This window comes from Eupeodes corollae, chromosome 1 (assembly GCF_945859685.1).
Source record: "Eupeodes corollae chromosome 1, idEupCoro1.1, whole genome shotgun sequence".
NCBI classification, from domain to species: domain Eukaryota; kingdom Metazoa; phylum Arthropoda; class Insecta; order Diptera; family Syrphidae; genus Eupeodes; species Eupeodes corollae.
The window spans coordinates 219,620,271-219,634,480 of NC_079147.1; the positions used below are offsets into that span (position 1 = coordinate 219,620,271).

At 32.7% G+C, this 14,210-nt stretch overlaps 1 protein-coding gene across 1 annotated transcript; it reads left to right on the forward strand.

Annotated features, from left to right (window-relative positions):
- The first annotated feature begins 4,000 nt into the window (after nucleotides 1-4,000).
- Nucleotides 4,001-10,389, forward strand: LOC129939428 (probable cytochrome P450 311a1). The gene is made up of 6 exons (XM_056047434.1): nucleotides 4,001-4,194; nucleotides 4,265-4,459; nucleotides 4,515-4,691; nucleotides 4,760-4,829; nucleotides 9,379-9,667; nucleotides 9,742-10,389. The coding sequence occupies exons 1-6, from the start codon at nucleotides 4,041-4,043 to the stop codon at nucleotides 10,294-10,296; spliced, it is 1,440 nt and encodes a 479-aa protein (XP_055903409.1). The 5' UTR covers nucleotides 4,001-4,040; the 3' UTR covers nucleotides 10,297-10,389.
- Nucleotides 10,390-14,210: the final 3,821 nt, after the last annotated feature.

Genomic DNA, 14,210 nt, shown 5'->3' on the forward strand with positions numbered 1-14,210 from the left:
TATAACAACAAAACCCTCAAAATTTATAAAAATGTCAATAAGTTTGTTTGTAACTATTTTTGTCACTTAAATTTGTACCTAATATGTATGAGACTAATCTAAACATGCTTCATTTAAATCCGTTGAATCGTTCACATTAAACAGACGGTTTTCCGTTCTCCCATACAAACCGAACTACTGTGTGTTTTTAAACTCAATATTTTTCGAGTATTTATATAAATTAAACCTTGTTTTCTAGATTACAATTTATAAAATAGTGAAGAAAAAAATGTCAACAAGTAATTATTACTACCATTAAACCAAAATCTTGCGACATGTATGTTGCATATTTTGTTGTTGTTTTTTTTTGCTTAAATTTGGGTAAAAAAATACAAATCGGAACGCATACGAAAATATCAGCAAATGTGATTAGCACTTATTTGGTAATACTGATTAAAATTCGTATTTATATCTTTTATCACATTATCAACTCTTAAATAAACGATTACAAGTTTTTAAAACTTTAATCCAATCTCAATTATTTTTTAAATACTTTGGCATGGAAATTAAAATAACAAACAATCTTAATCTCTAAATTGGTTGAATATACTAGCTGGCGGTGTTAAAAATGTAAAACTTAATGTCGTATTCACTTATTTTTCGTGCTAAATCATTGTTTGTTTAATTGTATTTTCTGTATTTTTCAATGCTCTGAACATGGAAAGACTGTATAACGATGACGATAAACCGAATTCCACTCTCAGGTAGGACGATCTATTCATTCTAGACGACGAAAACCAACAATCCTGTCTTCACGACTTAGACAGAGTAAAATTTGCAATATCTTAACTGAAGTCTAATAAAGCCGCTGGAGCAGGTAGCTTGAATCAAATCAGATGGAGATAATTTGATTAGAGCATGTAAAACAAACGCAAGGAAAGCTAAAACATTTCTGTCGCTATAAGTGCAAGTCTAAATCCCATCGCCATTAACCTGATAGCTCATTGTAAGTGTGGACCAGGAAAGTCCACAGTCGAACAAATATTTACATTTTGACCGATCATGAAAATAACCCAAATCGACACCCACCCAAAGCTTCTACTTCTACAGGGACAAACTGTATACAACCACGTCTAGTATTAGCATTCCTGCCAAACTCGTCTGTTTGTGTAGAATGACCATTGTGAACCCACGCTACTACATTAAGGATGGAAACAACTTAACCGAACTTTTTGATGTCAAATAAGGCTTTAGACAGGGTGATGGACTGTCATGTCTCTTTATCTTTCAATGAATAGTACAGAACTCCTACGTCAAAGCTAAAGGCACTGTCTTTTAAAAGTCCGTCCAACAACTCGCATATATTGACATATCGGAAGAACTCAGCAAGTTGTCAATTGTGCTTTTGTCATTATTTAGGCTGGGGTGGCAAAAATGGGTTTATAGCGGTTAATGAAGATAAAACAAAGTTCATGCTTATAAACCTCCAACACCGAACGACGCGACGTCTAGTTTCAAACGTCACAGTCGACAGACGTAGCTTTGAGGCAGTTGTGGACTTTGTCTACCTAGGCTCTGAAATGAACCCAGAAAACAACACCACTGCCGAGATCAAACTAAGAATTATTCTTGTTAACCGCTGTTTCTTTTGACTATGAATGCAATTGGGAAGAAAATTCCTCTCTCGAGCAACCAAAGCGTAACTATATAAGACCCCTATAATCCTGTCCTGCTATAAGGTGCAGAATCAAGCATTCTAAGGCTTAGAGGGGGAAATTGAGCAACGAGCTGTATGAACTGTATAGCGACGTAGACTTGAACAGACGTTTTAAAGTTCTAAGATGTCATTGGAGACTCTTGTCAGGGAAGTCTTCGATTCCACGACCACAAAAGAGCGCAAGGTGCAAAGTGACCCCACCCAACTTGGAATGGGCAACTGGAGACACTTAGCTAGGGATAGAGCTAGATGGAGAATTTTTTTTCATAGTTTTTTAATGTACTCGTATATGCTTAAGCCTAGTACGCTGCTGATGCGAAACGAAAATTCCCATACAAAAATGACATGACGAAATCATAAAATTTTCGTTTTTTAGTACGCTGCTGAGTGTCATTTTAGTGGATAGCTGTACTAGATTTCTTAGTACAATTCTCCATTTTTTTTCTCAATTTAATTGCCCGGCATATTAATTGCTTGAAGTTTAATTTTTTTATTTAAAAAAAAAATTGTTTACTCGTGACTTTCGGTGTTTTGACTTTGATGAAAATGGATTTATCTAATGTGTTCCAACAATACATTTTTGAATCGGAAACTCAGGATGTTGAAGATGTTATTGGTGATTTGCCAGAAGTGATAAAGACGAGCAGTGAACTTCAACTTCCAAAAAATAAACCGAAGAAACAAAATTGATTTCTCTTCGGAGGAAAAAAGCTGGTCGAAGCCAGTGAAGCTATTTGGAAGTTGGAGCATAGGTTTCACAAAAATAATTCAGCCGTTGCTAGCCTCTAGCTTAAGAAATTAAAAAAAAACATGTAATAACTGCTCAACAAAATGTTAATAAATAGAATTGTTTTATGCAGCTGACAGAACTCTCCACAAATATTTTTCCGCAGTGGTTTTCGTTTTCATTTTGCTCTGCACCTGGAGATCGCCGAAAAAATTAGTTTCACTTCAGCTGCGTACTAGGCTTTAGTCCAAAAAGTTCCCGTACAGCAGCCTAATTCTAATGTTTTTTTTTTGGAAAAAAGTTCAAGAAATAAATGTAAAAACTAAAGTGGTAAGATAGAAAAAAGTAAGTTTCCACCTTCACCTTTTTTCCAAATTTAAAAAAATTGTGATTGTGATTTTCAATATATATTGAAAATATTGTTAAAATAAATACTTTATCTCAGAATCAACAAGGAAAAGCTGCTGTACGGACACTTTTTGGACTATGTATATATCAAAATCTTTATATAAACATAAACAAACTGGTTAGACGGTGAATTCGTTAAAAGAGCAAAATATCAATATTTACAATGGAACGCTACCAAAATATTAAAAAACACTTTATAAATCAATTCCATTCAACCGAAGTCTAAAGTTTCTAGAACTAAATAATAATTTTTAACCAATTTCCTTACAAATGTTTAGAAGGGAAAAAATACTCGAGTTTTAAATACTTTCAAACTCAAGTAGTTTTTTTTTTAATATATTTTAAAACTTTTTCAAGAATTTACCGATAGATTTTTAAATTATGGGTTGAGAAACTAAGTTTTCTAACCATTCACAGAACAATTTTTGAGCTTAAAGTTCCAATAATGAGTTATTTGAGAAAAATGATGATTTTCCAATAATAATCCCTCTTAATTGATCTTACGTCTCAAAGAATTCGACAAAAAGTTTAGCCTGTTAGTTTGAATAAAGTCTTTAGAATCACAAATTGGCTTATTACAAAAATATTAATGAATTTCAAAAATAATTTTCCTTAAGTTAATGATATTTTTTAAAGATTTAAAAAAGCTTCGAAAGTATGAAAACAAAATTAATAATTGATATCTTTTCCCTCTCGCTAGTCAGAAAGTTAATTGATTGTGGTGCATTTCGAACTTACAGACTTATTAACGCAAAACACAGAAATGTGCCTTGAAAGGTCGAGAAATGTCAAACTTTTCAAATACACGACAAATCATACCGATTACAAAATCTCCTATGGGACATTTAAAAATTAAATTATATTAAAACACAACTAGAAACATAAAACCAATAAGTAACATTTTAATTTAAGACTACTTGGTCTACCAATGTAGAGAAATTAATATTTAAAGAACACCTACGAGTTTAAGTGTCACTGGCCCTTATCGATTGTAAAGAAAAAACTTCTTCTCTGCCTCTGGATTTTAGCTGAGCAGAGTTCAATCCATATTCGATAGCAATATTGTGACTAATTACGTTTTATACATGTGCTATTTTAATTCTGAAAGTATAGAACCAAGGTATATGATTTTCAGCAAGCACAACGCTCATCAGTCTGGTTCTACAACTTGTGCACAGAAGACCAGTTTTGTTTAGAGCTATCATAACAATGAGTGTGGTTCTAGTTTTTATTGCGATACTTATTTTAGTACGACTAATTCAGAGATATTTTAATATTATCCAAAGTGGTTACAGAATTGACGGACCATGGTTTATTCCATTTATTGGGAATGCTCAATTCATATGGAATATGAAGCCTAATGGTGAGAAGAGCTTCTTAAACAACTTTATAACTAAAAAATAAGAGAATAAACGAAAAATATAAACCGATAGCACTTTTTAGCAGAGTTGAGAGATTGCGAGAAACATACCAGAGGACATTTCGAATTTTTCTGGGAACTAATTTGTGGGTCTTCTTGCACAGCCCCGAAGAGATGCGTAAGGCCCTTAATGAAGATTCTCTAGAGAGAGCAGATACTTTTCAGCAACTTGAAGTTTTACTGGGCGATGGATTACTCCTAAGTGAAGGTAGATGAAATACTTTGTTTAGAAGTTCATTTTAAAATATTGATATTCTTGTCAGGGAAACGTTGGTATAACCATCGAAGGGCATTGGCTCCCGCCTTCCATCCCAATGTGTTGGCAAGCTTCACAGATCGAATTTATTATCACGCCGATGTGTTTATCGACAGAGTCTTGAACAGAAAAGAAGTCGAAATATCGGATTACATTTTTCCATGCATGTTGGATACCATTTGTGGTAAGTTGGAAATTCATTGGCTTTTAGAAGTGTAGGGCGTATTATTAAATTATGTTCTTTGCATACAGATACTTCGATGGGAAAGAATTTGCGAACACAAGAAGACGACTTTTCGCCATATGTTCACGCATTCCATGAGTAAGTAGAAATAGTGAACATTTTACATGAACTCCCACTGGGATAGCTCTAACTAAGTGTGTAATTCGATTCATTTCTAGTGCTTAGTGTTCAACTTACATAAGTATCTTTCAAATTAAAAAATGTACTATCTGAGTTGAATAATGACAACGTCTTCACAAGTAAAAGCTAAATACTTGCGTTACCACCTCATCTGTTTTTACATTTTACATTTCAAAGCATATTTAAAGATTTGTTTGAATGAACTTTTAAAATTGATAGAATTTAAAAATGACAATTGTTGTTATAGCAAATTTGCTTTGCTTGATTGCATAATTGAAATATTTACACAAGTCATTTTCAAATCAGAGCGATTTAAGTTAACTCAAGAAAATGCAATGCTAAGTGTCGGATTGAGATCACTTTAATTAAGATCAATAAAAATCGTCTCTTCAATTTATTTACTAATATTAAGACCAATATAATGATAATGCATTCGATTGAAAACAAAATTCTTATAAAAGATAAACAAAGACATCTATCGAGGTTTTCACTAGTAGGAGACACAAAATGGATAACCAAAGATCATAACATTGAAAGCAATGTGCCACCTTTTTCTTAATTTAGTTAAAATATTAATAATAAATTAAAAGTAACCTTTTTATAAAATATTGTACTCACTTTGATGTATAAATTGAAGAAAATGCATAAAACCACGGACTTCTTTGATATTCCTTTCCATTGAGATGATGAAATCAGATTTTCTGCAAATAAGAACTTTATATAAAAACTTTATTTACACAAAACAATTCGTATAGTAGTAATGATTAACATATTTTTTTTAATGAATACGTAACAAAAGATCACTACAGACTTTGTAATTTTATATTGACACATATGCGCAGTGGCTCATAGCTTATTTAGTACAGTGAATAATTTAAACTGTACTTTGAAATGACTTTTGAAATTGCTTTTAAAACTTCTAAAAAGGATAGAATAACGACGCTTGGAGTGTACTAAGAACTGCAATACTAATTTAAATTGTATCTTGAAATGACTTTTAAAATAGCCTTTAAAAACTTCCAAAAAGAACATAATAATGACGCTTAGAGTTTACCAAGAACTGCATTACGGATTTGTGGACTATTCAAACTTTGTGTACTCTCAATTCTCTGACGTTAGGCAAAAACGGTTTTAAACCAAATAAACCTTTATCTAATTTATTTCCTAATGACTAAATTCCTACGATAGTAAGCAGCTGTGCTAGAATTGAGTAGTAAGTTGTAATGGACCCCCATGTGTTCTGAAGAGACTTAATAACCTTTGAAAATTCTTCAAGCCATCTTCCATAGTGAAATTCGAACATGTTGACAGATTATTTTAAGACTTCCTAGGAAGAATTTTCTTCTTTCTATTATTTCTCCTAACACCCAAGAATATCGTTTTCCATTAATACATTTTCGATTTCTGAGGCCTCTATACGTGACATAATTTTAAAGTTAAAAGAATGTTTCAGTCTTAGTCCTGATTAAATAGAATGGGCAGGTTCAGATAACAGAACCCTCGTCTTTTCATATTCGTTTTTAGATGCTCATCCTTGTTCTTCGGATGTGGAGCATCAACGGCAACGTATGATAAGCTCATTTAATTCTGATCTTGACAGCATTGTTCAATGGGGATTCAAAAATCGTGTAAAATTGAATGCTTTCAATGCTGTCTACTGTCACGAAAGCGTAACCCTCCCCCAATGCCACTATCCATAAGTGGTACTTGCAGCGAAGGAGACTAAACAGCTATCAGTTCTAGGTACATATGTGCATCACAAACCACTTGTTAAAATATTTAACATCGCCATAAATGCTGCTAAGTGTTTAGGTTTTCTCCGACGATGCAAAAAGTTTTTTATCTCTTCTTTAATTTACAAATCTTTTTTTCGTCCAAAACTTGAGTATAACTCTTATATTTGTGCTTGTGGTCCAGTAACGTAACCTGAGTCTTCTGGATAGAATTGAAAACAGAGCTATAAGAATGATTGGAGATCATTCTCTTACCGAGATATTTGCTTCTCTTGAACACCGCCAAAATAGCCAGTTGCATTCCTCCTTAAACAATTTAACCGTCACACCAGTACTGCTAAGAATTGCATTCAGTATACCCTAGAGCCCAATGTCGGACGTAATGTTAAGTGCAAAGATTCTTTCTTTAGTCGCACTACACGAATGTGGAATGCTTTACCAGGCTCAATATTTCCCATTCATTACAATGTGCAAACATTCAAAACCAATGGGCATCGGTTTCTCCTTTCTAATCCTATCCTCCTTTCATAAGTGTCATACATTTCAAACTCAAAACCTTACATCGCAAAACTCTACCTTATGTTGATTGCGCAAAAAACTAAGAAAAGCATTATTGTAAACCAAGAACTTCTCAGGTAAGCTGCAAGTTTAATACCATTTATATTTTGTATTGTAAAGAAATGTAACTTATTCCTTTTCTAATTAGACAAAGAACCTTTTCATATAAAACATTAAATGCAATTGTGCATACAACAAATTATTAATTTATAGAGTACTAAAGTTCAGCTTTCAGTTCATTAAAAAATCATGATTAGCTATCATTTTGACATATGTAAGTGAACTTGGCTTGATAGTTAGAGAGACTAACTTTCCAGTAAACTTTACAATATAAGGGACTTAAAAGTAAAGCAAGTTTCTAGTATCTGATTGGCCAGCTGGAAAAATGCCTGGTAAGTTAGTCAAGAAAAATCTCCCTCACTATCAAGTCAAGTGACCTTATGTCACAATGACAATTGATGATGTTTTTTAATTCAATTGAAAGCTGAACTTAATTACTCCATGAATTATTTATTTTCTGCACAATTCCATTTAATCTTTTTTGTAAAGGGGTTCCTTGTCAAATTGGAAGATAAATAAGTAATATTTCTCTACAATACAAAATACAAATCGTAATGGATTTGTAGCTTGCCTAAGAAGTGTTTTGCAGACAATAATGTTTATGATAATTTTTGTACAATGAATTGAAGGTAGAGGTTAGTGAAGTAAAGTTCCAAGTTTGAAGATTATGACGGTTAAAAAACTAACTAGTTGCCTTGGTTAAAATGTACGTTCAGAGAATGCAGTTGACTGCAAATGAAGTCCCTAATGTTGTCTAAACCTGCCCATAGCCTTAATTGGACCTCAATTTTTTGGCAGCTGGTCAGTCGGATACTTGAAACTTGATTTACTTTCAAGTCCCTTATGTCGTCTGAACCTGACCAATCCTTAAAGATAAAAAAATGTATGTCTTATGTTTCTATCCTTTGTTTCTTTTTTTGAACGAGTCTCTAAAATTTTCTAAGTTCACCTAACGCCAGTTCATAAAAAGGGTTCTAATTAAGTTACTAATTATCGTCCTATAGCGAAATTGTCTTCTATTCCTAAATTGTTTAAATCCTTTTTGTCTGTGACGTAAATTCTTTTAATTATTCTTCTGTTATATTTGAAAATCAACATGGGTTTGTGAAATAAATTCTAAAATTACTAATGTAACACCCGTAAGTCCATTTCATCTTTAGAGACTTATCAGGGCGTTTGACAAATTAAGTCAAGATATTATTCTAACAAAAATTCAGTAAGATTGAACAGTTTCGTGTGTGGATTTCGTCATATTTTTAAGATAGATAATTCATGTTCAGCAATAACTCTTCATGTCGATTTAAAGTCAATTTCGGTGTACCTCAAGGGAGTCACCTTGGTCCATTGCTGTTTATTTTATATTGTAAATAATTTGTATTGTGTTAAAAATAATTCTACGAACATAATGATAATAACCGAAAAACAACAAACTACTGTTTCGACATTTAATTCGAATATTTTTGTTCTTGCAAAGCCTTCAATTAAAAACAAAGAGTTTTTGAGTACCAAGCATTATAATTTTATAAATAAATATCATTTTTCCCAATCAGTTGGGATTTCAATTGGTGGACCAAAAGTATTGAGCTCGGCCAAATCTTCCCTGTAGATGGTCCAGTTCCATAATCTCTTTCCTTTTCCATGGTACAGACCGGCAGTTCTATTTGATTTGATTTGAGTTCGTCCTATAGTATACATTTTAAAAAATTGTGTTTATTCGGCAACAAAAAAATGTAAATAAACTTACATCGCTCCCTCTCGCCTTAATTTATCCACCAAAGTAAATGCGGAAATATTTTAGAGAAATGACAAAAACTTTTCAATGTAGTATATGTACGTTATAGATCACACTAAATTTCGAGAGGAATTTCGAACACCTTTGACAATAAGAACTTTTCGAACGTGGAAAGCTTTTCCAGAGAAATCTCGTTCGCGATAGGGCCCAATTACAATTTGTGTAAATTTAAATAGTAAGAACTGTTGGTTAATTTCACATACGAACCTTCTTCATCTCTGGTATTATCAATAACTTCTATAATCAAGTTTAAAGAAAAACAATAAGATTACCAATCGAAATAAATAGTTACAATATCGAAATTTCAGTTTCATTTAAGATCTTTCCATTAAAATAAAAAGATTGTGTATCTTTCGAATTTCAGAACAAGTGAGCTTCTATTTCAAAGAATGTCATACCCTCCGTACTTTCTCGATTGTATTTTTAACCTTACAAACGCCAGTAAACGTCTTAAAAAATCAATAGCCATGATACACAATTTAACAGATGAAGTTATAAAAGAAAAAGCAGACAGTCTCAAGACCGATAAAAATCATCAACCTGCCGAGAAGTACAATCGAACGCTTCTGCAAATATTGTTGACAACAGAAATAGATGGAAAACCTGTGTCATTTCAGGAAATCAAAGATGAAGTAAACACATTTTTATTTGCAGTAAGTATTTACTAATTTTAAAATCATCCCCAAAAGATAAATATATTTATTTTAAATTATCTTGTATTTGTCAGGGAGTTGATACAACCGCAGCTGCAATGAGTTTCATTTTCTACTGTATGGGAAAATATTCCGAATGCCAAGAAAAACTCTATAAGGAAATCTCTTCTGATCCCGACTGCTATTCGAATATAAATGAAATAAAATATCTTGACATGTTCATCAAGGAATGTCTTCGTCTCTACACAATTGTCCCATTGACTGGAAGACAAGTTACCAAAGAAATTACAATTGGCAGCACTAATCTTATTCCTGGAACAACACTTTGGGTGAATATGTATGGTTTGGCTCACGATCCCAAATACTTCCCTCAGCCCTATGAATTCAATCCGGAACGTTTTGGCAGTGATGCAACTGAAATTCCTCCCTATGTATTTTTACCATTTTCTGGTGGTCCACATTCGTGTATTGGAAAAAGATATGCTATGCTTATTATGAAAATACTAACTGTAAGGGCTTTAAAACGCACAAGAGTTCAACTTAAAAATCCTAATGAAAAACTGGAGCTAATGGCGGAGATGGTATTAAAATCAACAAATGGAATTCATTTGAAATTTGAAAAAAGATAATTGATACACAAATATTACAAATAGATAAAGTAGGTCTTACTGTAGGTACTTAGTTTTAAGTTTATAAAAATGTACATTAATATTTAAAATTTGAATTAAAGTTTAAACATAAAAATATATCGATTTAGTTTTAAACTAAAGTAAATCCGATTTGCTATTCCTTTTTTGATTTTTGGAAAGTGGCAAAACAATTAAATGGAAAAAAGCAAGTTATCGAACCAAATATACGGTCTCAATAGTTACGAGACCAAGTATCCTTATTGTATCAATAATGAAATACCTCTTTATTTGGACAATATTTTAATTCGACATTCACAATTGATGAAGTCCAAAGAGTTCTTAGAAAAGCGAAAACAGGCTCAGGAAAAAACAAACTTTTTCGATTTTTTTTTAAATTTCAATGCAGAATTTAGAATTGCTCTTACTGAAGAATAAAACAAAATTTAAGAAACTCAAAATAGACCAACAAATTTTAGGAGAGCAAACATATTTCTACTACCCAAAAATGGAGAACTATATATATTTTCTAATATATATATTTTCTAAAAACTTCAGAAAACCTATTCGGAGCTTTACTTTTCAACATTCAACATTGTTCGTTGATTTTCCTGCCGCTTTCAATTCTCGGAATTCCTCAAGATGCTTAATGAATCTTAAGTTTATTGTCATTTGTCTTATTTATCAATAATTTAATTAAAAAAAACTTACGCGGTGGTTTGAGATTAAAATACAACATGTATTCCACAAATAATGTTGGTATCCTTTCTGAAACTACTAACAGTATGCAACTAATGATAAGTAGTACTAACTTTTTTAAAAAATGTAACCATTCTGTACATTTTTCCAAGACAAAAATGATGATTTTTAGTAAAATGATGATTTTGAAGTAAAACTAGGAGAGGCAAAACGTGTGATCAGCAAGCTCAGGTTGGGAAAGGTCAATTGAAAACACAAAAAAACAGCGAAAGAACTTCGGTCTAGAAACATATCCCCACCAATCGGCAGGAATTTGACAAATACCTAGATTGACGTATATTTACAACAAATGGAAGAGACATTCCAACGAACCATGGAAAGAACTATACCGAAATACGCCAGGAGACACCTTCTTGGACGATGACTTCTTTGTTGTCGAAGATCCGCAGGAGAAAGCAGAGCCAGTATGGTCTGCTTTCCAGCAGTGTACAAGGTGAATTCGAGAATTTGCCCACCACTTCCAACTGCGTTACGATATGCAGCGTTTCTGCATCAAAAGATTATTCAAACTGCCAGGAACCACACCTAATTATGTACATAATCCATCTAGCGAAGTGATGGCCTTCCTCATCACCATTTTTGGATACGTTCAAAATTCACTTCGATTGTGTACAAAATTATACTATCTTACCTACTATCGACGAAAAGGTACTGTATTCAAAAATAGGAAAACTTGGCGCGACGGTGGTTGACACCCGAATTTTTCAGATATGGCCGATGTCCTTTTAAAAGTAAATAGTTTATATTTAGTTTAATTTTAAACATCGAAATAACGAATTCAGTTCAATAAGCTTAACTACAACTTTTGATACAAAACATATTTTTTAAACTTAAACTCAACAGACAAAATTAACAGAATATTCACAAAAGGAAAGTAAATTGACAAACTTAAATTTCATACCACGTCGGTCGTCGCTCGTACTGAATTTCCAATTGCGTATCAATCTACCCCCTTTATTCCCAAAATTGGGGTATTTTCTTAATACTACCAATTCGTTTCGCAGCCAACGTTTCCATTTCTCAAAGTGCACTTTTCGCTACTAACAAAACAGTTCCTTGGGGCATTCTGTTTTAAAATGTTTAAGATACCAACAAATGAAAGCTAGGAGATCTTTTAAAAAGCATACCTCGCAAACTAAACTTATTATTAAAATTTGGCATAATATCCAATGTCTAACCGGCAATTTTGTTCCCCGTTCAATCAGATGTATTACAACACCCTCTGGCCCAATATCTTCATCTTTAGATATAGGTACCTTCTTTGCAAGTTCTAGGTCTGACCTCTCAAATGACAATAATTTTTCAACATCTTTCAATAATCTCAAAACAAAGGAATATTAACATTTTTACGGGAAGGAAGACACTTTTTAACATTTATCCGAAGCTCTCTGTTTGAGGATTCTCTTATTCTTCTGTTTACACTTGGAATAAAAAGTCCAATACTGCCCATTTCCAAAAACTACACAACTAATTCTGTTTATGTGGATTGATTAAACTTAATTTTTGTATGAATCAAAACATTTATCCAACATTCCCAAGATTTTTACATGAACAGCTGTTTATTTGAATGTCAAATTGGTTTGGGATAATGTAGTTCACCCGATGGATAGCAAAATGCAAAGGCAGTGTGAAAGGGAATCCAATGGGTGAATCGAATATACGATCCACGTGAATGGCAGAATAGGGCTGTATATATTGAAATACTTAATACCGTTATCATCCCACAGACTTAGAAAGTAGCCAATGTCATTCCACTACCAAAACCCAACAAACCAATGGACTCTATAGAAGGGTATTGTTCCATTTCATTAATTCCTTGCATGTCAAATGTCTTATACGCATTCATTTAATCATTTTTATCAAATCGCAAAATATCCGTTAGGGTAAACAATTCTTTTTCCACAGCCAAACCACTGAATAATGGTATCCCACAAGGATCACCATTATCACTTGTGCTTTGCTTAATGGCTTCCAATGATATCAGTGTTATGATTGCAAAATATTAACTTCTCGATCATTGTGTTTACGTTGATAATATTTTCATCATGTGCAAACTCAACGATTTAGAGAAAGCAAAAAATTCTTTTTCAAAAATTGTTATCGATATTAGAGAATGGTGTAATAACTCACCAAAGCCTGACTAAACAACTGTAAAACTCTACATATATGTCGCAAATTATCATGTCCTAAACTTGACCTAGCAATAAATAATGTAAATATCAAAAGTATATAATAAGTATAATTGAAAACCACACAATATTATAAGTTATTTATCCAACAATAAATTAAATGTTCACATCAATACACTATGTAGAACAACTAAAGGTTTAGTTTTAAGTAAAATCGATTATGGTTTTTATATTTATGGCAAATATCCAACCTCAACTCTAAATGTTCTCAAATCAACATACCATCAATCAAGAAGGAATATCAACGCCTATCGGACTACAAGAATAGACAACATCATGGCAGAGGCTGGACTTTCTACTTTGGAACAGCGTCAATCAGAAAACCTGTTAAAAATACTGTCAAAGCTTCTATTCTCCAAGGACTCCGTCATTGATAAAGATATCGACTCAGCCTTCAACTTCAAAAAAAATATGAGTCTTCCATCTACAATTGCTAAAGCCTTTTCAACTGCAAAACAAATGGGGTTACCATTCAAGTATGTCAAAGGAAACACCACCTCAACCTTCCCACCGTGGAACATTAATACAAACTCGTTTGAACTAACTCTATCAGTATACAATAAAGACAACACAAACAACAGAATCTATCATTCCACTTTCGCCGAAATCATGGAAAATCTAAAACAAGAAGGCTGGATTTCTGTCTTCACGGATAGGTCTAAATCAACTTTAAATACTTCGTTTGCAGTAATCTTCACTTCTGAAGCATTTTTGAAGCTGCTAAAACTGTCCTGCCATCCACCTGTAAAGCAGTAATTTGCTCCGACAGTCTATCGGTGCTCAAATTAATCCTTAATCCGAACAACAACACCAACAAAACCATTAACTAACTAACTTGCTCATAAAACAACCAATAACAGGCATTGAATACGGCGACAAAGCTGCAAAACTCTGCAACGAAGCACCTGTTTTCACTTTGGATACATTTTCAAAAAACTACATTCAGAGATATATCAATCAATTACTTAA